The 23,878-nt window shown below is 35.2% G+C and overlaps 4 protein-coding genes, 1 long non-coding RNA gene and 1 pseudogene across 7 annotated transcripts; 4 read left to right on the plus strand and 2 right to left on the minus strand.

The window, feature by feature from the left end:
- The first annotated feature begins 569 nt into the window (after nt 1-569).
- On the plus strand, nt 570-1,358 carry LOC120165827 (photosystem II reaction center W protein, chloroplastic-like). The gene is made up of 2 exons (XM_039175268.1): nt 570-844; nt 927-1,358. Exons 1-2 carry the CDS (start codon nt 757-759, stop codon nt 1,247-1,249), a joined length of 411 nt encoding a protein of 136 aa, XP_039031199.1. The 5' UTR covers nt 570-756; the 3' UTR covers nt 1,250-1,358.
- A 1,650-nt stretch (nt 1,359-3,008) lies between these two features.
- LOC120165776 (F-box/LRR-repeat protein 17-like) lies at nt 3,009-6,791 on the plus strand. The gene is made up of 11 exons (XM_039175223.1): nt 3,009-3,788; nt 4,212-4,313; nt 4,745-4,889; nt 4,988-5,172; nt 5,355-5,459; nt 5,547-5,644; nt 5,733-5,956; nt 6,044-6,110; nt 6,209-6,294; nt 6,434-6,532; nt 6,643-6,791. Exons 1-11 carry the CDS (start codon nt 3,172-3,174, stop codon nt 6,703-6,705), a joined length of 1,791 nt encoding a protein of 596 aa, XP_039031154.1. The 5' UTR covers nt 3,009-3,171; the 3' UTR covers nt 6,706-6,791.
- Nucleotides 6,792-8,120: 1,329 nt separating this feature from the next.
- LOC120165806 (auxin-induced protein AUX28-like) lies at nt 8,121-11,293 on the minus strand. The gene is made up of 5 exons (XM_039175246.1): nt 10,820-11,293; nt 9,099-9,322; nt 8,773-8,908; nt 8,566-8,627; nt 8,121-8,464 (listed from the first exon to the last, which is right to left on the minus strand). Exons 1-5 carry the CDS (start codon nt 11,116-11,118, stop codon nt 8,427-8,429), a joined length of 759 nt encoding a protein of 252 aa, XP_039031177.1. The 5' UTR covers nt 11,119-11,293; the 3' UTR covers nt 8,121-8,426.
- Nucleotides 11,294-18,850: 7,557 nt separating this feature from the next.
- LOC120165817 lies at nt 18,851-19,989 on the plus strand (annotated as a pseudogene).
- A 688-nt stretch (nt 19,990-20,677) lies between these two features.
- LOC120165835 lies at nt 20,678-21,366 on the plus strand. Its single transcript, XR_005519865.1, has 3 exons — nt 20,678-20,692; nt 20,793-20,858; nt 21,012-21,366. It is a non-coding gene; the product is annotated as an uncharacterized LOC120165835 (long non-coding RNA).
- Nucleotides 21,367-21,435: 69 nt separating this feature from the next.
- On the minus strand, nt 21,436-23,343 carry LOC120165785 (transcription factor UNE12-like). 3 transcript variants are annotated; one of them, XM_039175237.1, is made up of 7 exons: nt 22,838-23,343; nt 22,624-22,746; nt 22,455-22,520; nt 22,290-22,355; nt 22,125-22,202; nt 21,827-22,058; nt 21,436-21,607 (listed from the first exon to the last, which is right to left on the minus strand). In XM_039175237.1, coding segments are annotated over exons 1-7 (918 nt in total). In that variant the 5' UTR covers nt 23,189-23,343; the 3' UTR covers nt 21,436-21,605. The 3 variants fall into 3 exon arrangements, with proteins under 3 accessions (XP_039031168.1, XP_039031162.1, XP_039031172.1); XM_039175231.1 differs by having other exon boundaries at nt 21,473-22,058; XM_039175241.1 differs by having other exon boundaries at nt 21,473-22,058; nt 22,624-22,731; nt 22,838-23,342.
- Nucleotides 23,344-23,878: the final 535 nt, after the last annotated feature.

Here is a 23,878-nt window from a genome sequence, read left to right on the forward strand (position 1 = left end):
TAGTTAATAAGTTTCTGTAGGATGCTGCGTTGCAGGTATACGTTTGTCCATGATATAACTTTTTATTGTTATGGAGATGTTTTCACTTTCAGCCTCTTGTTCTTTAATCTGAGGTTGCATCTCGTATTCATACTTTTCATGGCCATTTGCTAATATGTAGTGGTATTCATTTTCAGGATGCTTCAGATGGAAATTGCCATTTTAAGTACAGTTATGGTACAAATAAAGGCACTTAACTCCTTGGACGACGAGCAGGTTCCTCGAAAAAGGAAGAGTCGAAATGCCTTATACGGAAGTTTTTTCTCTCTTCTCAAGTATAAGTGTAACATCTATTTGCCGATATAATTTAATTCAGTTGATTAAGAATATATTTATACGTCGACAAGTCGATAGTTTCATTTGGTGGGTGATTTTTAAGTATTAAGTTTAATACATGAATAATTTATAAAGCTCTTGAAAATGTCATTAATTTGAGGTCCGGTAGCTTTGTCGTGTTATGATTTGAACAGCATAGAGCACTCTTGGATCAATCTTTGATTTACTGGAAGGATGATATGACACGTGGATGAAATTGGTTGGGCATATGTAGATAGGGGATATCAAAACGAATGGCTATTGTATCTATATCCGTCTGGTGTGATTCTGGACCAATTAATATTTGTAAACTTCGTTCTAAAAAGTAAATGAGGTAAACTGGTACCCTTTGGATCCAACTGCCATTGTTGTTGCAAAGTCTCTCAACTGAGCTAAGAATTCATGGCAACCATATCGGCTACAGCCGGCGCCACCCCTACAGCTCTTGAACACAATCCATTGCCAAGGGTTGCATCCCCAGTTGTCATTGGTAAGAGTTTTATTGTATTCTTTCCTCTCTCTTTTTTTTTGGTCATTTTCATTTTCAGCTCAAACTGCATATTTACTTCCAGGGTTGCCAACAATGACAAAGAGGGGAAACGTGAAGATGATGTGCAGCATGGAGAAGAGGACCACCTCGTCTTCGCAGGAGAACGGCTCAGCCATTGGCACGACTGCATCACTGCTTGCAGCAGCATGTGCAGCAACCGTGTCGAGCCCCGCCATGGCACTGGTGGACGAGAGAATGTCCACTGAAGGAACCGGACTTCCCTTTGGATTGAGTAACAACCTTCTGGGGTGGATCCTGTTTGGTATATTCGGCCTGATCTGGGCACTTTACTTTGTCTACACCTCCTCACTGGAAGAGGATGAGGAGTCTGGATTGTCGCTCTAAAAGGTATAAAAGCCAAACCCTTTTTTCCCCTTCGGTTGTTGTTCATTGCAAATATCATATGCGCTCAGAGGAATTCAGGAAATGGAAAATTAAAGGAGTTGGGCTTTCATATGTTGTTTCTCCATTGATGCTTGTTTGGGTTTCATGGACATGTATAACAGAGTAACCTCGTTTGCTTCCTTCCTCAGCAATAAAGTTTGTAATTCTCTTGTAATTAGAACAACAAATTAATTTGTAATAAACTTTGATAAAATTTACCTTCACCAAATATCACGATGGAAATATTTTTGACGATTTTCTTCTAATATGGTTAGGAACAATGGACTTAGTCTTGAATGTACAATTTTTGCCTTCATATCTCGTAAGTAGAGATTATTAGTAGTCAGAATAAACAATTTTGGTCGCCAACATTTTAGTTGGTCCAAATTTTAATCATGCAAAACATATTGGATTCATTCTTTATGAAACTTTAATTTAAATGTTTAAAAGAATTAAGAATTTAAAATAAAAATATTTGAATCATTTTAAATTATTAAAATCGTGTTTGAGAATAGATTGAACCCAATAAAATCAAATCTAAATGTTGAAGGACTCAAAACTTCATCAATAATTAATTTCATCAATGTGTCATTGACTGAACCGTGTATTTTTTAAAATAAAAAATATTTTATTAAATTGTATTTCCGTCGACTCCAACTCCATTATTATCCTACATATTTCATTTTAAAATTTATATTCAGCTAAATATAGTTTAATTTTGATAATATTCCATTCTCGTAATTATCAGTCAGTTTCCCATCTTTCAAAATTCCACACAACCGAGGCCGTCGCTGCCCAGTGAAAGCCCAAATGTGACTTGGTGCAAAACCTAACTTGTGTTGTTGCAGAAGTAAATGCGAAAGCTTGAAGTACTGTAACAGAATCAGCGCCTGCTGTCGGCCTTTCCTGTTGTTTGGAACGGCGATGTTCGCGCTGTGTTGTCTTTTCAGTTTGACTTAAGCGACTGTCGGCTGAACTATAATAAAGGCGTTTATTTCATTCCTCACTTGTTCTTTTCCAATTCCGTAAAAAAAAAAACTGAGAAAAAACAGCGTTTGTATCGTTTTTAATTGGCAAATTAAAATTGACAAATGAGCTAACATACGGCTTTTTGAGAGAAATAATGTGAAGAAATTTTAAAGCTTAGTGTATCAGATCAATTATAAAATTATCATATGATGCTGACTTTGAACAAAGTAAGTATGCTTCGATAATAGATGATATTTTTTTAAATATCAAAGTCATGAGTAGTTACTATCAGCTTTAGAGTCTCGCAACTAAGAATGGCAAAAGAGAAAAAAAAAATCAGGTTTGCATTTCGAACCATGAAATTTTAATTAATATTAATTAAATTTTTTATTTTATATGACATATATTATAAACAAGTACTAATATAAATATGAATATAATAAAATAATGACAACATACGTATTGGAATTTTCTAATTATATTTTCAATTACCGCAATTTTCTAAATAAAAGATAAAATGACCTAAAATCCAAAATATATTTTAGAAGGATATTATTTACCTAGAAAAACCTCAATATTAAAAGCAATATTTGTCCTTTTGCGTTTTTTTAATTTAATTTTATAGTTTAACGTTGTATACGTACCAAGACTAAGGGTAAAAAGGTAAATAAACGTCATTAAAACAAACCAGGCAGCACGCTCCTCTCGCTATAGTATATTTTTTAATTTTCCATTTATAGGTTCGGAAAACAGGCGCCAAAACTAGCCATTTTCTCCCGCCCCGCCCGCCTCTTCCCGACCAAACCCTCCCTCCTTTATTTTCAACCTCTCCTTCCTCTCCACTCTCCATCCAAAATCTCTCCCTTTTATCTTTTTTCCCTCTTTACTCCATTTTTTACGTTTGCCAAGCGGCGATGCATCACCCACAGCCACACATTTCCTCTTCAGCCTCCGCATACTCTGCCGCCGCGGCCTTTGACTTCAAGCCTGCCAAACGCCGTGGCAGTTACAATTGTGGCAGATGTGGACTTCCTAAGAAGGGCCATGTTTGCCAAGTCAACAGTGGCACCAGCCCTACTTCAACTTCCACTCCAACCTCGAGTCCAGCTGCCAATACCATCGAAAACTCCTCCTCCGCATCCCGTCTTCCTCAGCCTCCTCCCCTACGTCAGTCCTCTCATCTCCGGCGTGCGCTTTCCTTTGACGACATCGACATCCGCTGTGACTCACCGGAACGCGATTTGGACGGCTATGATTCTCCCCATCCGGATACGTATCTTGATCCGGATGATGAGATAGTCTCCGGTGGGTTGCTGGCTGGGTGTTTGTGGGAGGTCTTGAGGAGATTACCTCCGGCCAGTCTGCTGGCGGCGGCGGGCGTGTGCAAAGGTTGGAGGGAAACGACAAAGAGGCTGTGGAGGGCCGCGGCGGAGCTGAAACTTATGGTCCCACCTAGGGGTCAGCTCAGATTCATGGGATTGGTTTTAAAGAAATGTCCGAGCCTTGTTAGACTTTCTCTAAAGATGGAAAGGTTCAGCTCTAAGCCAACATTTGACAGATCTAATATTTTAACGGCTGGATCGGTTCATACCAACGAAAATCAAAATAAATTCATGTAAAATGAGAATTAATCTGGTTATAATATAATATAACGATATACAAGCAGTAAAATAATGTGGAAACTGATCCATAATCAGTAACGCCACGAGAATTGCCTTTCTGTGCTCAATCTAAGCACTGCTCTAATTGTGTTATTTTTTTCTGCAAACGTTTTATAAAATATCCTACAATCACGAGCTTGAATCAATGCTATAAGGGGCTGGATTAACTTTGGAACAAAAATTTGATCTGAAAATGTCTTAATTCACTTTGAGGGATGCTTCTCAGTGTTGCTTTTGGACTTTTGTTACCCTTTGTTTTACTTATTATTTTTTCTCATTCGCGTTTCTTGCAGTGACGTGGATGCGACAATGCTGGCCTGCATTGCGTTCTCTTGTCCTCATTTGGAGTCCATGGAGATTTCTACGTCGAGTAGGGCTGTCAATCGGATCACAGGGTATATTTTCTACTCTCTCCCCCTTTCCCTTGTAATTTATCGTTAGATCTTTAAACAGTACGTCAGTTGCTCAGTTGATAAACTTTGCTACTATTGTTATTATTGCTTGATTGTTGGTACTCGAAATGGTTTAGATATCTAGCTCATTGGTTGAAATTTATCGGTATTTTGACCACTAAATTAATTGGAAGCTTTGAGTGACTGAAAGGTTGAAGTTAGGGATATATATATATAGTTGTTTGGTCCTGGTTAACCTTTTCCTTACCTTTAATTTGAGATGCTATGTTAAAGATGAAAAATTCATAAAGTTATGTATACCCTGTTATGGATTTATTGGTGTTGTGACTCTTGTTGATAAGTGTTTTATTTCCTGCTGGATAAATGAAAGATTAAGTGTTTCTGATTTACTTTGATCAATGTTTTATTTATAGAGATGAATTGGGTCGATTTGTTGCTGATAAACGCTGTCTAACGAGCCTTAAGATGGAAGGATGTTCTAATTTAGGGGGCTTTGTCCTCTCTTCATCAAGTCTATCTACTCTCTGGCTTTCTGATCTTTATTCCCTTTCTAAGATGGTAACATTTTCATCAGGTCTTTATTGTATTTTTAAGTTTAAACCTTATGGGGCATGCAAGTGAATTTGTGGTGTTTATATATGTGCCTTCTATTGTAGGTTTTTAACTGTCCCAATTTGAAAGAGATATCCTTAGAATTTTCTTGCCAAGAAAATGATACGACTGATCTTACAACCATGGTTGATGGTATGGGCAGAAGTTGTCCAAAGTTGCAAAACATACACATTGCATCGCTTCGGCTTTCACATGCTGTTGTGCTTTCTCTTACAGCTGCTAATTTGAGGTTTGTGGAACCTTTTGGTCTATGCATTCATTTTAATCATGTATAATTTATGAATCTATTGACGTTGCTTTGTTTTATCAGGAATCACAGTGATTAAATGGACTTGTTTCGTTCAGTTTCAGGCATCTTAGCATTTAGAGGGTAAATAATCATTAGTTTAATAAATGTTGTCTATTATTCAGGGGCTTGCGAATGCTTTCACTTGTTCTTGGCTTGGAAATCACTGATGCATCTGTTGCTGCTATTGCTTCAAGCTATTCAAGATTAGAATTGCTTGATCTCAGTGGGTATGTTTTGCTCCAGCTTTAATAAATTTTTCTGCTTATCTGGGCTGGTTCAGCTACATGATCCTGTTGTTTGTTGCTTCATTTCAGGTCTAGCATCAGTGATAGTGGCATTGGAATGATCTGCAATGTTTTCCCGAACACGTTGTCAAGACTCCTTCTTGCTCTTTGTCCCAACATAACTTCAAGTAATCATCATGTCTAAAAGACTCACACATACGTCACTGGCACAGCTACATTTAGCTATTCACTAACATGTTTCTCTGCACTTTGCAGGTGGAATTCAGTTTGCCACAGCTCAACTACCTCTTCTTGAACTTATGGATTGTGGGATGACAATATGCGATCCTGATTCCCAGAATCCACCTTCTGAACAAAGTGGTGACGACAGTGAAGTTCCAAATGCATTGAACAATAAACTGCACCTTATGTACCAGAAGCTTATTATCAAACACAGCCGACTAAAGAAACTCAGCTTGTGGGGTTGTTCTGGCTTAGATGTGAGCTCTTTTAGTCCTTAATCTTGAGTACGTTGCTAGTTTATCCTTAATATCCTATGTGGTTCTTATTTGTGAATCTCAATGCAGGCTTTATGTTTGAATTGTCCTGAACTCAAAGACCTTAATCTCAACTCTTGTAAAAATTTGCATCCAGGTATGCTCAGCTTAATCTATCTGCCAGTTTGGCCAGTTGAGTATGCTCAGCTTTTCTTATGGTTTAAGAAGTATCCAATAAACTGTTTGTTTTCATAGAGAGATTGCTCCTTCAATGCCCAAGTTTACAAAATGTGCATGTCTCCGGATGTCAGGAGTTGTTAGTTGGAGCCATCAAAGGCCAGGTAAAACAATAGTTTCATTGAGCTCCATTTTCCACATGTTAAAATCAAGTCTTCAGACTGCAAAGGTCATCCCATCACATCCCCTACCAGTTGTTTTTGCTGTTGTTTATAAACCTTGTGCTATTGGTTGTAATGGTAGGTAAGTGATAGCATAACATCTCTGGAAAACCAATTTCAACTTAAGCGATCTGCTGATGGCTCCAAGAGGGTTCGTGCACCGGATTGTCTGAGTCCACAGGTAATAGTTCCATTATAGCAGAAGCCAGTACGAAATATGAAACTCATATGGGGGTGAATGGATTGACTGTATTTTACTCTGTTAGCTAATTAAAGTGTTTACTTTTGCAGACAAGTGATGGTAAAAAACGAAGGAGGGTAATGGAACGACAATGTAATGTGCATGTTGGCTAAAAATCCCCATTTTTGTAACCTCTACTTTACAGCATTTTTTTTCTTATTTATTTTTAAAAAAATTGTGCACAAATTGTACTGTTGCCATATTTCGCAAGGCTAAACACTAAACATTTGGTTACCATTTCAATAAATATGTCCCTTATGGACTTTTAATAAAAGAAGTGATATTATAATCCGTGAAAATGAAAGATTTGTTTGATCCAAACATCAATTGGACCATACGAAAATATGTTACAATTAAGAGAAATTTGATGAATAGGTGAAGGCAGGCGACTTCATCAAATAACTCCTTGGATTGTTGAATCACGATCACCTGTGAGCTCAACTTGCTAGACATGATGTAGCTGTAGCTTGCATATGAAATGAATTCAGAAATTACTTGGTTGTTTACATAGATTCGGTGTCAAAGCTTTGCTTATTGGATTCAAGAGTGTTGGATGTAGGAATCTTTTCCATATATTTGGAGGCAAGGATGTGCATGACATTCACATCTTGACGGATTTGAGTTTGATCTTATAGGGTTGAGTTTTTTATATTCAAGTAGAATTAGGATTTTTTAGAATAAGATCGAATTAAAATACTTGATTTGATTAGAGATAATAATATAATAGTTCATTATATATTTAAGAATAATTGTAAGAAAGCCATTATAATTTTTTAATTTGACCCTTATTTTATCGAATAAAAATAAATTATATATATTCGTGTTGGGTTTAGATTAATTGTAAGTTTTACTCCAAAAATAAATCAAATATTAAGTCGAACAGAATCTTTTTAAACCTAGGTTAGATCATACTTCAATTTTTTTTTAATTAACTAAAAATTTGACCCAACTTAACTTATACTCTTCTATTTGGAGGCCAACCCATCTCTTCCTTCTTCATTTCCTTCTTTTATAAGACCTAAAGGTTTTCATTTTGTGAATCAATTAACTTATTATAAATTTAAATAATTATCAAATTCATATATGAAATAATTTGATCATAAATTTCATTATACAATAATTATTATAGGTAAAAGATATCATTTTTTATTTATGTTCGATATTTACTGCTCATTATTGTTATAAAAATAATTTATTTTTTAATTCGACTAAAGAATAAAAGTCAAATACTATGTATGGACACACATGACCAAGCCATTTAAGCCAGTGGGCATTAATAAATGGCCACATCAGAGTGTTCCCTTCGCATTACCAGCCTCTTCGTCCTACCTCAGTCTTCCACGACTCCGAATATATAAAAATACAAATAATTAAGGAACAAAAAAAATATAACTACAAACACATACATTATTCATTTATTTATTTATAACGAGTATCTTTTTATAGTAAGCAAAGCCATAATCAATAATATAACTCATAACAAAGCTTAAAGACGACAGCCCAAAGTTCTTGCCACAAGACGTACAGCAAAATATTCACGTTTCTGTCTCTGTCCGTATTCCATAACATCAAATTCTTAATTACCACTATTTTATATCACATCAACTTATAATATTTTAATCCTTAATTAACACAAAACACCCTGATGATTATTAATAATTATAGAAAATAATAGAGTCAGCCTGCTCCATTCATCCATGCATCCATCTGCTGCCTGCCTTTTGCATGTTATGATGATGATGATGTGATGATATGCGCGTGCAATGTGCATGCATGCATGCAGTAGGCGTCCACAAAGATCAACAAGAGCAGATTGCTCTATCATTTCCCTACTTCAGCTCCTCTTCTTGCATTTCTCCACAGCTTTTGGTGCTGAAATCAAATCCATTAACATTTTTTTATTTGATTAATCCAATGAAGTGAAATAAACAAAGGGTTCTGTTTTTAGTTAATTCTTTTAAAAAAACACTAACCAAGTCCGATTGCCTCTGTTCCTTTCATTATGCGCAACCTTTTGCATGATTCCACGAACATCCTATATCATAACAAAACTAAAATATAAATTAAGTTGATTTAATATGAAAAATAGTCAGGATAATTATTAAATGATAAAATATGTTTTCAATAAATAAATAAATTTGGATGGTCGGAGTGATTAGGGTAGGGATATGGGTACATACTCCCAAGGGACATCACCAACAAGCATCCAGTCACCATCCTTGTCCTCATAGGTAGGAACATAATCAGAGCCATTAAGGAGATCCATAAGCTTGCTCTCATTCATGAAATCCTTAAGCCCTTGGGATCCACAATTTCCTTCATTTTTCTCAACATTATTAATTAATCACTATCATATATATTAATAAAATTGTCTATTGAAATTATTTTTTATTATAATATTTTTAAATATAATAACATTGGCACGTTAACAAATGTGAAAAAAATTCAAATGTAAGAGTAATAATAATAGAAGTGAGTAAAAGTAAGTGGTGAATAATTTACTAACCGATAGTGAAAGAGCTGAACATTTTGGCTAAAGCATCAGAAAGTTGGTGGTAGCTTGTGTACAACCTCAAGTCCACCTTGCGGAGGTATGGCGCACCGTCCATGCTAACCTTCACGAACGCCACCTTCTCAATGCCGCTCTCGACGCTGCTGCTCTTTTGGGTGGCGGTGGTTAAAATGTTCTTTCGGAATGATCGGACTGGTGGCCATCCCACAACATACGCTCTAAAATCATGTAATTCATTCATTAATTAAACTATATACATGTTAACCTTCATTTTTACATTTTAACCAAAAAAGAGGAGAATTTTCATTTTTTAACGTAAAAATATAGTATGAAAAAAAGTAAATTAATCAAAATATTGACGGAAAATTTATTTCTATAAAAATAAAACCGACACGGCCCGTTGATGATCGATGGAACCTTATTATATATATATATATATACCTTGCTTTCTCTATCCATATATTTGAAACAGAATAACGAGAAAAAAAATAAAAATACGTAGCAGATTTAATTTTTAGGTTCTTTTAGTTATGAAATTGGTGAATTAGACCACAGTTCATATTTTTTTTATAATTATTTTTTAAGCTTCTTTTAGTTTTGGTTAGAGACGGATATAACATTTGGACTTGATAATTTTTTATCTGAATCGATTTTATAGGGTTATTTAACAATATTTTATTTTCAGATCGGGTAAAATCCAGACAAGAAATATATATATTGATTCGACCGGATATAATAGTATGATATTTTCCTATATATTTATTGATAATTGTTATGGTCTATTTCTATTTTTATAAAATAAAAAAATAAGAATAATTACTATAAATACCTTTCTTTATATATCTTTCTTATAATTCTCCTTTTTTTTTTAAATAAAATGGTGAAATTTTATTTTTTTGGGCCAGGGGTGAGTGTTAACTCTAAAATTTAGATCGAATGAAACATCATTAGGTGTCAGGTCGAATATAAATTTTAGATTTACAAGCTGAGTTTTGGCCGGTCAAAAACTCAACTCATGTCTGTATCTAATTTTGACGCTAGGCAAAGTAAATCTTGACTCGTCAATTTTGAGTTTAATTACTTTTAAATATTTTTAATTTGAAAAATAAACAAATCAGATCCTAAAACTCTAATTTTTTTTATTTTAATTGATGAATTAATAATTGGACTTTGACCATTCTTTATTTTTATTTATATTTTTTCCTTAAAGTTTCGTCATGATTTTATCCGTCGACTCCAACAAATGATTTACTTGTACTAATTCTGCATGGAATATTAGGTTGATATTTTTCCTATTGTTCCTAAAAAAAAGTTAATTAATATTGTTCTGAGATGAGAATAATTTTGTCTTCTCTTCTTAATTTTGTAACTATATATCACACATCTCATTTCAAAATGAATTACATAGATATAATTAAAATAAAAAAAGAATTACGTCTGAAAAATATGTTCTAATTAAGTTTCCACAATGATATATATATATATATCCGCTTCAAATATCCAAAGTTGTTCGTGATTATGTACACCTCTGCCTCTCTTTTCTGATATAATATGTAAGAGATGGTTTCTCGAGTACCGAATAGCCCAAATCAGTCACGCAATATTCATGCTTTAATATAAATTCCCCGGGAAGAACTAAACCATTTTTTATAAGAAAAAAAAAACACCCAGAATTACTTGAACAAGAAGAAGACAAGGATGAAAGCACAACTTACTTGGCGGGAGGCTTAGCAGGATCAGTTGCAGAAAGGAGAAGATTCTTCTCCTTGTTCAGACCAGTCACCTTCTCATCATTGGGATCAATCCCAGAGGGGTCCTGCTTCGAGGAAAGATTAAGCTTCAAATCGACAGTCTCGGAGAATCCTCTTTTCCTCACAACTTCACCGCCTTCTCCTCCTCCACCGGGCAACCCTAGCCTCAGCTCAGTCTCTTCGAACCCCATCTTCTCGTTCTCGCACCCTCCAAAGTGATCTCCTCCTCCTTTCATACTCATCATCTTCAGCCCAACCTCCATAACCCTTTCTTTCTTCTCTGATGGTTGCTTGCCCCGGTCTTGGCTTTGGCTTTCAGGGTTTTTGAGTTTGGTTTGATGCTTCGAACTGAAACTTTTGAAAGTGAAGAAGAAAAGCAGGGTAATTAGATGATTGAGAGATGAACACTAATAATAATAGCAAACGTTAGAGAGTGTTGGATGGGAGGGCTATTAATAATGTTAACGTAAGAGTGCATTGTCGGTTTTTACTGTTGATTTAAGATTGGGGATGTGGACACGTGGCAATACCTGTGAGCTGGATTATCCTAACTTGCTGGGATAGGTGACGACAAGGTGAGGTTGGCATCCTATGATTGTGTTATTCCTGTGTACGAAAAGAAAGAAAGAGTGAGTCGACAACCCTCGTTGGCTGCCGCTCCTCTCCTCATTTTTTAACTAGCCTTTGTCCCACCCTCTCTTTTTTAATTTAAATAACTTCCTTAACTCAGAATTGGGATATTAATCGCACTATTTTTCTCAAAAATAAATTATTCCTTTTTACGATTAGATATAATTATCTTAGTAAAGTTCAATAAAGAAATAATCATGCACTACACGTATTAAACTTCATATGTATAGACAAAGAAGAAGTTGTTAAAGAATTGTAATTCAGTTCTTTCATATTTAAATATTTAATACTCATTTTATCCCAAAAAAAACTTAATACTCATCAATAATTTCTAGAGTAATTGGTTAAAAGCTTTCAATTAACACATCCCATCTCCCATAGGTTGTGAGTTCAATATCCACTAGGAGCAAAATTTTCTTTCGAGTAACTTCAGTGGTTAAATGAAATATTATTTTCTCTTGAATTTCTGGGTACGAGTAGCTACGTATATAGAGAGTGTGTACGTTACCAATGATTAAAGAAATATTATGAACATATACTATCTTGTAGTAATCATTTAAAACTATTATAAAATATTTACTATTTTGATGTAAAATTTAATTTTTCTTGATATTTAATTATAATTTTGTATTTATATATTGAGTAATATAAAATTTAGTGCTTAGAGAGATGGGACGAAAGAGAAGCATATGTTGGGGGTGGTGGGCAGTGTTTACATTAATTAGACTGTCTTCCAAAAGGAAATGCGTGCTCAAAAGGAGAAACCATGAACACCAATTTGACTATGGCATTGGCACGCACAAAAAGGGATTCTCTATGCTTAATTTCCATCTCTAATATAGTGTAATCTGATATATTTTTATGTCATATGATCGTGTTTGGTCAATATTTCAAATTGCATGTACACATGGAGGCCACGATCCCGTTACATGTATCCCCACTTACCATTGCATTGTACGTGATAAGATCTTTACAGTTATGTTAACGAAACTATGATCTTTCCTTGGGGGAGGTTCAAGATATTTACGCTTCATCAACTAGCAAATATTAACAATAATACTCGGTATTTTCTTTGGGATAACAAAGATATTTAATTTAGATCGATTGAAATAATATTTTTCTTATATAATCTATAAACTACTCCTTTATCTTTAACTAATTTAACTATAAGATATCGTAATTTTAGAGTGTTTGAACCCAAAATTTAAATGTTTGATAATTGTATCAATACTAAGAATTATTCGACAAATATCGACCCATAACAAATGGGTAATTGGTCTGTAAACTTGAAAGATTAATAGTGATGGACGAGATCATGGGATAGTTTAATTTAATCATTTTGTTTAATTATAGTAGTTAATATACCATTGTTACTTTTTAATGTCCACTCAATCCTAAACGGTTAAATTGATATGGTACGTATATCTATATAATCCAAGCCATGGACTTCAAAAAAAAAATCTTGATTAGTCCAAGAAAAAATATGGTAAAAGTTGTTGATATATTGTAATCATTCATATCTTTCTAGATAGTAAGTAAAGTCCCATATCTTTTTTGAATCATCAACGTAATATAACCTTTTTCATATCATAAATATCACCTTTAATTTTTAACTTTTCTTTAAGTCCAATTTGCATATAAATAATGTTTTTGGGAGAATCTGATTATCATTCATATATAATTTATGGGTAAATTATTACATAAGTCATTTTTGTTTTCAAAAAAAATTATATTTCAATCATTTACATTATAAAAATGATTGATTTTTTACTTTGACTCTTGACTTTTAGACAAAAATATCAATTTAACCTTAGAATTTTATTTCACCTTCTTCAGACATTGATATTTTAGTTATAGTTTATAAGTCAAATATAAAAATTAATTTTTTAAATATATAATTTTATCAAAAATATATTAATAATTTAATGATTAAATTATAAAAAATCAATAATATAAATGACTGAAAATAACATTTTAAATTTTAATTGTCAAAATAATACAAAACGGGAGTAAAAGTGGCAATATCCTGATAGTTTACCCATAATTTATCGAATGAAGTTTTTTTTCCTTCACTTTCATACATGCACACAACTTATGAGAAAGTGGTAGCCAAGTGTAATAGAAAAGCATGTGATAAGATTCATTGGAGGGGGGAAATTTAGGGGGCCCACAAAGTGGCCATGTGAACTTGTTTGCTTACGGTTGTGTATGTCGCCCTTGTCTCAAACCCTATCCCATGTGCGCCGCTACAGGGCATCCCACTTCCCCCCTCTTTTCATTAAACAAAAGAGAAAATAATCCCACGGCCATGACCCGAGATAGACGGCGGCGGCGGCACGCGAGAGTCTCCCTTGTTCTCTATCACTCAACAAGGAAGTGTGAAAGCCAAGCCTTAAATACCATTCCCAATAGTGTTTCCAATACTATGTGGGATTGAGCATTACTAACACTTGTTCCCAATACTATGTGGGATTGAGCCTTAAATAGTGATATTATTTGTGAATTATAGTTAATGACTTTAGTATTTGTATGAAAAGTATTTGTGGTTCGTTTAGTTTTCATGCAATTCTAATTTATTTTCAATTGATTGTAATTGCACGATAACAATTTATTTTTTCTCGCGAGTGATGCAATTTTTTTTAATGTTTTGCTTAAAATTGCAATAATCGCGATTGATTGTAGATTGACTTTTAATTATGACATATTTAATCGTATAATACTAATGCAATTGGTTGCTGATTTAGTTGTTTTAAGGTGCATGATTGTTAATTGTTTCCTGAATAATCACATAGTATTGGAAACAAGTGTTGGTAATGCTCAATCCCACATAGTATTGGAAACACTATTGAGAATGATATTTAAGGCTTGGCTTTCCCACTTCCTTGTTGAGTGATAGAGAACAAGGGAGACTCTCGCGCGCCGCCACCGTGGTCGTGGTCGTGGTAATACGTGTCTTCGACACGTCCACGCGAATACTATCTTTTTAGAGAAAATTCTTAATAAACAAATGCAATACCACCAGTCGTTGCGATTTTGGACTATCGCAACGCGAACTTCAACTGTCGCGTACATATATAATTGTTTTAGAAATAATTTAGGGTGATTTAGTTTATATCTATTATTTTTTTAATTATTAATAATGCACACATATCGTACATATATAATTGCTCTAATTTAACATAATCCATTTTCATCGATGTAATATTAATAAAATTGACAAAGTTATAATCTTTGTATTTCTTTGAGTCATAGATTTAAATCTCGTATTAAATTTTTTTAATTAATTAAAGTGATTTATCGATTCAGTATTCGTAGCGATTGATTTGGCATATACTATTGAAAATGGTCAAGAAAACTAATGCATGAGAGAATCTTATTGCTCCTATATACCTTCTGTGCCGGGAATTTTATGCTTTTAATAAATATATATTATTGCAGCTAATTAATGTAATCTCAGTTCAATGGTTTTAAGAACAGATCCATTCCAATTTATTATTGATAATAATATTGTGATTCTTTATATATATATATATATATATATATATGTAAGTGTGGTTGTGGTTGCACTTATGACAATGAAATGATCCCATGTTCACATCTTAATATGCTACTTTTAGTGAAGGTTTAAAATATTAAGTTATTTTTTAAATTCCTTTTATCGTTTGTATAATAAAAGAGATTGTTTAATATTAATCCGAATATCTAATATTAATCTAGATAAAAATAATATTTATTGTCAAAATATCATAAGTTCGCTCGATTTTAATTTATTTTAATTAACTTTAATGAAAGGAAATTATTTGACAAGCACTTACTTTAGCCACCCTAACCTATCTTACAAAATTAAGCAAAGCAGATTAGAAGGAAGCACCGTTCTAATCTCTATGTATTTATACGTATGTGTGGAAATTAAAAGATTGCATTATATGATAGGGTTTAGGGTTTTCAGATGGGAGAAAATGAAATGGTTTCAAGTGCAATGTATTTCCACCCAAAGACTGACAAAATCAAGTTACATTTACTATTTTTTTTATTATTCATGCTCAAGCTCCTTCCAACAACAACAATTGAAAGTTTTGTTTGAATCAATCAACATTATGAGATAAAATATAAAAAAAATCTAAAAATTTGAGAGAGACGACTGTCTCCATGTGTCCCGGTCCATCTCTGTGAACATCAACAACTCATATTAATTTCTATTTGTTGTTACATATAATTAAAATAATATAATATATAAAAGAAATAAGATTTAAAAATAATCATACAATATATATTATAATTAAAGATGAGATAAAATCGAATTGTTAAAGAATTAATGGATGATTATGATATGAAAAGGAGAATCAAAGGAAGAAAGTAGTAATGAGATGGATATGGCAAATGGGTAGTGGCGGATATCCTGTCTCACCTTTAGGTTGCGAAAAGGGACCATGCAGATTGAAGTCGTCAACAAGGGGCCAAAACCAGAAAACCCCTACCATGCAGGGAACTATGGAACGGCAAGATCGGGCTCAATATCAGCAAGGAAATGGCCCTTTTACTCCTATTATTAGGGGTTGCACTCATCACAATTAATGGAATTAGTACCCATTTTCACGTGTGATTGATACCCGGTCAAGGTTTTTGAATTTCAATAATTAAACTTAATAGGTGATAACTACGGATGACAAACGGGTATAATTTCATGGATTCCGCATTGTATACGTTCCAATTAGAGTGGAGATGGGTATAACTTTAGTGGGTAGTGAGCGGTTGTGGATTTAGAAAGTAGTATCTGTCGCGGGTAGTGGGCGGGTGATGGGTTTGAGACCTTACACGCCCATATCCGTCCGCCCACTAAATACCTATTAAAATTTAGATCATTATAAATTTAAGTATAATTTTAAGGTTTGTTGTTTATGTGTGACAAAGAATAAAAATATTATGTGTTTGTCATTTAGGTTTTTAGGTTTTAATTATATATTTTATTATAGTGTTTTATGTACTTTAAGATCTATGTTAACACTTAACTCAGATAATCATTGGTTTATTTTATTATGTTTCTTAATTTATGTTTGATGTTTATGTATAACTTAAAGTTGCTGTCAGGTGAGTCTAGTCAGGTACATCTCTAGTTTGGTAGTGGGTGTGGGGATGAATTTGAGAATATACCCGCGTGGACAGGTGTGGATTTGAAAAATTTTACCCATCATGAGTGGTAGATTTAAAAATATTAGGTGAGTATGAGGATGAGAGAGAGGGTATCCGCATTCGACCCGCCCGTTTGCCATCCCAGTGCTAACAGGTAAGACGTTTCTAGAAAATACTGTTAACGGTTTGGTTTGATTGGTCATGCATTGTATTTTTTTATTATCAAGTTTTTCTAATTTTATTCAATACTCGAATTTAGATGAATATTTAATAAATGGGGTTGAAGTGTTTACATATGATGATGCATGTATGTATGTATGTAAAAGATGTGTTAGCATGGCTTGGTATGGTTGATGGAATGGGAAGCAAAGGCCAAATCCAGTACTTACGGGGAACAATAGGTGGGGAAGCTGATCTTTAATGGTTATTGGACTTCTTCATCTCAGAGTCCAATTTTCCTTTTTTTTTAAAACTTCGCTTTCAGGCTACCACGTGCGGACGTAGGCCCACAGGCTTTTACCATCAGCGTCATCATTTAACACACCACACGTGTGTTCCTTTTAACCATGTATTGTACTAAGCTTAAAAAGCTTGTAGTCGTAGGCAGCTCCTGTTTATCCCCCAATTTTCACAGCAGGAAAATAAAGGATGAAAGCAACCTAGTTTCAATAGTTCCTACAAGATAATGTGATTATGTCTGTAGCTTGTTATATTGTTCATTATTATGTATGATAATAAACTGATGCAATAAGTTCGAAATTAACTTATTATAGGTTTCACTTTTATCAATCTAATAATCTATTAATGTCATATAATGCTATAAACACAACATATAAGAGGACTTTCTCTTCAAAAATTGAGAGGTGAAATTATTCCTATAAAACTCTCTTCTTTTCTTCTTTTTAAGAGGAGGTCGAGTCTAATTCTCATTTCTTATTAATGTCCTTCCTTAATATTTCTCCATCCAAATTAAAAAGGTGAATCATCATCGATCGATATCTTCACATTCTTCTCTATTGATTCTCTATCCAAATTAGATAAAATGAACTTTACATAAACACCATCAAAGCTGTGGGTATACAAGAAATAAAAGGTATATATTTTAAGTCTTTTTATCGCGTGTATTTTTTTAGAATTATGATGTTTGATAATTATATTAGAAAACAATAAATAAATAAATAAATGATTTTTTATATAATTTTTTTTCATAATACTTTATATATTTAATATAGAGAATTTTCGTTTGTCGGCAAAGTGGTGAAATAATGAAAGAACACAAGTACACAAAAGTTGAGTTTGTGGGGTTTAAATTGATGGTTGAAGTTATGGCAGTTGAGGAAGATAAACAATGGCCTGCAGATTCAAATCTGCTTGCTTGGGGTCTAAATGGCTGTGGACCCCCCCTGAAATTGCAATTCCAAGATAGCACAGCAAAATTGCAATAATTAGAGAATGGTTTCTCCAAATTCCAAACGTGACACCACAACGTGTCCATTGGCTTCAAAATCGTGAGTTGTATTTTGATGGAGCTGTAGGTGTTTGTGGATATGGTTTGGCAGTTTAAAAGCGACCGTGTCTCGGCATACATTGGCACCGACTATGTATAGCTGCCCCATTACCCAACCATATTCTCACACTTGGAATCGACTAATTGGAATAGGAGTTACCGATTTTATAATTATTTTACAACTTTTTAAGTTTTAACCATAAAAAAGATAAATTCAGCATAATTTAGTGATGATTTTTAAAGAGACGATGTATAAAGAAGTGAAAATTGAAAGCCAAGGGAAACAAAAGAGAGGTACCCATTTGCCACATGTCATGTCACGTGGGCCAATTGAATTAAAACAAAGGGTCCCACATGTACATTAGCCATAAGGCTATGATCGATATCCACGTGGGATCCTTTTTCTTCACATGGGGATGTTCTCGTGATCCGAAGCTCCTGGATTCACTCCCAAAACTAATCCATCATAGCCGTCCATTTTGGTCCACAGTCTTCAATACCATCGGCTGTACTTGTCTCTCCTTTGTCTCTTTCACTTTGGGCACCCTAACTCAACGCTGCCCCCCATGGCCCCACATGTGACCGGCAGCCACATCTGTTGCTGTCTAGTATCCATCCCACGCGCTTCCCCTACACATCTCCCTTCCCACATAGCAAAACCCTCGTTCAATGGTCACCGAGGAAGCGAGTACCACAGCGCGAGCGTGGCAATATCATTTACCATCAATGCAAAGGCATGCAAAACTTAGATCATTAGATATCTTCCCCTTGAAACAAGTCCATCCCTATAAAACTAGTTTCCTTCACATCTTTCTCATCATCAACGGCAACAGATTAACAAAGAAGAAGATATTCAAAGGAACCCTTCAAAAATCAAAACCTATATAACCCCAAGTGTTTTCTTGCTTTGAACAAGCTCAAGCAATAGCACCATATATATTGGTAGGTTAACAATGGAAGTGAATTACGAGAATGGTCTCAATCTCAAGGCAACGGAGCTCCGATTGGGGTTACCAGGAAGTGTTGAGCCTGAGAGACAAACGACCGCTAGGCCTAACAAGAGAACTTTAGCCAGAATCAGTTGCTCCGAAGTGACAGACGATGGAAACGATGATCATCAAGAAAGTGCTCCTCCTGCCAAGTAAGTTCATAAAAACTTGTGTTTTGGAAGTATTTAGCCAAAGACAAAAAAAATTACATTATAATGGTTGAGTGTATATATGAATGCAGAGCACAAATTGTAGGGTGGCCACCAGTCAGATCATACCGGAAAAATTGTTTGCAAGCCAAGAAAAACGAAGTTGAATGAGGGGAGGTGAAGTATGTCAAAGTGAGCGTTGATGGAGCTGCTTACCTCAGAAAGATAGATCTCAAGGTTTATAGAAGCTACTCAGAACTTCTTAAGGCTTTGGAGAACATGTTCAAGCTCACCATTTGAGCATACTCGGAGACAGAAGGGTACAAAGGATCTGAATATGCACCAACTTATGAAGACAAAGATGGTGACTGGATGCTTGTTGGAGATGTTCTTTGGGAGTAAGTTCTTTCTTTCTCCAAACCTATTTCTCTTTCATAATTATATGTATGCATGCAATTTTCCTTTGTCCTTTTACAGTAAACTCATTAATATTTGCTTTTGTTCTGCAGAATGTTCATCTCATCCTGCAAGAGGCTGAGAATCATGAAAGGATCAGAAGCCAGGGGCTTGGGCTGTGTATGAGCCACCCCAAAAAGAACAAAATCAGAAGGCAGGAAAGAATGTAGAAATACTTGAGACCCAACTCTGTACATAGGAAATACTATTGCTTTTCAATTTCCCCCCAGGATAAGCATATGTAACGGCATCATTAAATCAAAGGCAATAATTAGAGGTTTACTTGTCATGCTTCTTATAAATCCTAAAGATTTGTGTTCCAATTGAAAATTACAGAGAAAAGCTACCGAATAAGAAACTGTTCTACCAATATTCGTAGTTAATAATATTTCAGAAACCCAAAAAAGGGTCAATGTCAAACAAAGCTGATACAACTAAAACTAGTAGGAGATGCAAAATTTTACAGAACACACTACAATACTATACATCCCAAGGCTATTGAGACTTGCAAAAACTTCCACATACAAAAATGCAAGCACCTTGCTAGAGTAATCGACCTATAGCAATAATTAACACACTAGTATAAACCATTAGAAAGGCAAGACATCATCACCAGCCATCGAAGAAAACTTCATTTCATCCTCATCCTGCAGAGGGCTCATTCTAGAATCTAGTATCTCCAACTGGGATTTCACCCAATGGGGAGTACTCCAACCTAGGATCCACCTGGCTTCTCCGGTATCCTTGTGCTTAAAATCTGGATATTTAGGGTTCCTCTGCACATAGAGGACATAACATCTAGTTAAACACTTCACGAAAAGAGCCTCACAAAAATTTTCAATAGTATATCATTTAATTCTGTAGGTTCGGTTGTTCCACAACCATAAAAGATGCAACTCATCCATCTAATTCAAAAGCAAACTCTAATATGATCTTCTTGATCCATGGAAAGCATTGGCAAACCTATAATTATTATGTGTTTCCTGGGAATTCCTTTCAGCTTGCCACAATTTGGTGTGCTCAATTTTTAACCTACTGGAATTCTAATTTGTGCATTGCAATTTTTAACAATGCAGGAAGATCTTACTCCAGAACGGTTTGTTGAGATAGTTGAGATGTTAAGAAAGGGAGAGAAGCTACCGGTAAGCAACTAGGCAGGAAAATGCTTTGTTTTCCTCACAGTACCTTGGGGTGTTTTGAGTTTATCATATAAATACGTATATGTGTGTGTATATATATAGCAAAATGGTGCCAGTGCCTCTAATGTATGTTGTAATCTATCTTTTATATTTCAGCCTGGCACCCAAAATCCCAAACGTATAATGAGTGGACCTGAAGGAGGAAATACCACTTTGTTAACTGATCCAAAACCTCCCCGTTGCCGAGATCTCGACACCTGCTAAAAAGCATGCAAAGGTTGGATGTTACCGGGCTTCTCTGGGTTTCTTATTCTTGTTGGATTTTGTCAAGCTCAAGCAACCATTTTTGTATATTTTTTTTTCTTTTCTCAATACGAAATCTGATGGATATTCCACGGAAATTCAACTCGGAATAAGTTACGAGATGATTAATGAGTCTTTGTACCGGATGATTGACGGCGATGTTCGGCATAATTTTTTTTTATGGAAGCAAAAGCCATAACTGTGGAATTGGAATACCTTGATGTCTTTTCAAGCTCAGAGAAATTAGAATAGTATCTTATATCCACTTTTGCATACATTAAACATGTTTCTCTCTGCACAATGATGGTTCAGTAGAAATTGAAAAAGTAGGTCAAATTACACTCTGGAAAAGCACTATCAAGCATCAGTTGGACCATTGCAACAAGCATTTTCAAAAGGTCCACAACCCACTAACCAAAAATCAGAGCCACAACACAAGGAAAGTGCTTCCATCATGGTCCACTACCCCCTTTATATTCACCAAAAGGAAGAGCATATGTAGTGAGCTTTGACAATCTAAGGGCCTGCCTTTGTTTTTTTTAAGGCATTGACATCAAACGCTGTTTTGACCCCAAACAAAAAGGTGGAAATAAAGGCAAAAGGCAAGGACTTATGGCATCTGACCTTGATTCCAAAACAGCTCTCATTTTTGTTCTTTTCTCTGGTTTATGAAGTGGGATCTGTTTCAGGCTTAACAATAGATGAAGAAGTATCCGGTGGTTGTGTGTGGTAAATCGCCATGGCCAGTGAGATAGGCATGATACAAAGAGCCTTTGATTGAAGGAATTGCATGGCTGCTCCAACATTTTCCTCCATGAGCTTAGCCACTTGTCGCTCCGTGCCATCATTCCACCACTTCTCCCATGCTGGTTGGCTTCTTCCACCTTCTCCCCTTTCATCCTGGTGTATAATAGAAGAATCATTAGATGAGTAAAAAAAGACGGGCTGAGATCATTTGTTTATTACCTCAACTAAGGATAGTGGGATGTCCGTCACTAGGGGTGCCACCGCAGCAGCTCCCCCCAACCTACTCATGGTCAAGACCTGTTCAACAATAACATACTATAATGAGGGGGAATTTTCTTTTCAAAAAATGAAATGGAAATATGAAATCAATGAGATGAAAGGTACCTTGACTTGGAGCCTTAGGAACTTCACATAGTCCACAATTTCATCAAGCATGGCTGCTCTATCAGTCTACAAACAAAAAAAAAATACAGTGCCATTATACATGGTTAAACTTTCTTCCTAACACATGAATTCTACCATAAAAGTGATGAACAAGAAGGAACTGACCTTGTTGACACTAGGAACAAGTTCCTGCAATGCCCTGATCCTTTCAGCAATTCTCTCTCTGCGCAACTGTACCAACAAGTGACAATCAAATGCAAACATATTTCTGTATTTCTATATATGACTTATATTGGCTAAGGAACTAGCTTAAGTTATAGTGAATTAATCTTACCCGCTCAGCAATGCTGTGTGGATCCGTGGCCTGTCCTCTTCGAGCTCGAACTCTCGGGCGCATGGTCGGCGGATGTGGTGCTGCGGCCGCGACAGTTCCTGGCATTGGCTGGCCATGGAAAATCTGGAAACTTATTTAAGTCACACCACTAATGATACAAATTTAATTAAAACGATAGCAGTAACGTCAATTCATATCACCATTGTTTTCTTACATTCTTTACCGAAGAAGCTCTGCCAACGACCACTCCGTCGTTGAAGAGCTTGCCGCTTCCGGAAGCTTCCTCCTGCTTCAAAAATCCGCCTTTGCCTTGCTCCAAGCTCAATCCCAAAGGAAAAACCTGACCATGAAAGGCACCACCTCCACCGCCGCCGATTCCGCTAAGATGTCCGGCACCATCAGCTGAGTTGAGCTGCAGAAACATTGGCGCTCCAGCTTCCGCACAGGTTCCAGCCAATCCACCGTCGTGTCCCGCTAAGCCCGTGCCAGTATGCGCAAAGTTAGGCAGTCCGAGGATTTGCTCCAGGAAATCATCAGCATGAGCCTCGTTGGGGTTACTAGCCATGAGAACGTAGAAGAAATAGAGGAGAAAGTGAGTTCAAATGAGTCGAACTGGCGAGTTAGTGCTACCAAAGAGCTAGCATCTACATGCAAGAAGGAAATGACGAAGGCAAAAGTTAGAGCTTTGGTTTTCGCAATAGAGATATATATAGAGAGTGGGAGAAGACGAACAAAAGAGTGGGATTTTATTGAGGTCAAGAATGGAGCTCTTTAAGTAAAAGGGAATGGAGATGGAGCAAAATTACGTAGGAAACCATTCGTTTTTGTCCTGTTTGCTTGCTTTGGATTTGTCCATGTCTACGTTTTTATAGTTGGTGGTCGGAAAACGGCGGAGATTTTTTTTAAATTTTATCTATTAATAAATTCCGGCCAACTAACTACTCTTCTGATTTGTGCGTGGTCATGTGGGTGGGAACCAAATACTGGATTGCTTTGCTTTCAGTCTTTGCTTGCTTGCATGCTTTTTTGGTTATCCAATTGCATTTAGAACTTTAATAAAGTTATATGAACTTTGCCATTTGCTTATATATAAAGTTAATTTGAAGTATACATCCACAAACCATGCTTATATTCTAAATTGATGAAATTCGTAAACGACGTGTATTCTACGTATAATTCGTACTTAATATATTGAATTTAAATTCAACCCCATATACTGAAGATGGTTCCGTGCAAAACAAGAAGGGGAACTGAA

Source organism: Hibiscus syriacus, unplaced genomic scaffold (assembly GCF_006381635.1).
Source record: "Hibiscus syriacus cultivar Baekdansim isolate YM2019G1 unplaced genomic scaffold, ASM638163v2 tig00002919_pilon, whole genome shotgun sequence".
Classification (NCBI taxonomy): domain Eukaryota; kingdom Viridiplantae; phylum Streptophyta; class Magnoliopsida; order Malvales; family Malvaceae; genus Hibiscus; species Hibiscus syriacus.

Bases quoted from the DNA above. Each gene is read 5' to 3' on its own strand.
- LOC120165827 (XM_039175268.1), top strand. From the start codon at position 757: ATGGCAACCATATCGGCTACAGCCGGCGCCACCCCTACAGCTCTTGAA. The intron at 845-926 runs GTAAGAGTTTTA...ATTTACTTCCAG, and splicing joins TGCATCCCCAGTTGTCATTG to GGTTGCCAACAATGACAAAG.
- LOC120165776 (XM_039175223.1), top strand. From the start codon at position 3,172: ATGCATCACCCACAGCCACACATTTCCTCTTCAGCCTCCGCATACTCT. The intron at 4,890-4,987 runs GTAACATTTTCA...CTTCTATTGTAG, and splicing joins TTTATTCCCTTTCTAAGATG to GTTTTTAACTGTCCCAATTT. The intron at 5,173-5,354 runs GTTTGTGGAACC...TCTATTATTCAG, and splicing joins CTTACAGCTGCTAATTTGAG to GGGCTTGCGAATGCTTTCAC.
- LOC120165806 (XM_039175246.1), bottom strand. From the start codon at position 11,118: ATGGAGGTTGGGCTGAAGATGATGAGTATGAAAGGAGGAGGAGATCAC. The intron at 8,909-9,098 runs GTTAGTAAATTA...AGAAAAATGAAG, and splicing joins GTTCAGCTCTTTCACTATCG to GAAATTGTGGATCCCAAGGG. The intron at 8,465-8,565 runs GTTAGTGTTTTT...ATTTGATTTCAG, and splicing joins AACAGAGGCAATCGGACTTG to CACCAAAAGCTGTGGAGAAA.
- LOC120165785 (XM_039175237.1), bottom strand. From the start codon at position 23,188: ATGGCTAGTAACCCCAACGAGGCTCATGCTGATGATTTCCTGGAGCAA. The intron at 22,356-22,454 runs GTCAGTTCCTTC...TTTTGTTTGTAG, and splicing joins TTGTTCCTAGTGTCAACAAG to ACTGATAGAGCAGCCATGCT. The intron at 22,203-22,289 runs GTACCTTTCATC...ATTGTTGAACAG, and splicing joins TCCTAAGGCTCCAAGTCAAG to GTCTTGACCATGAGTAGGTT.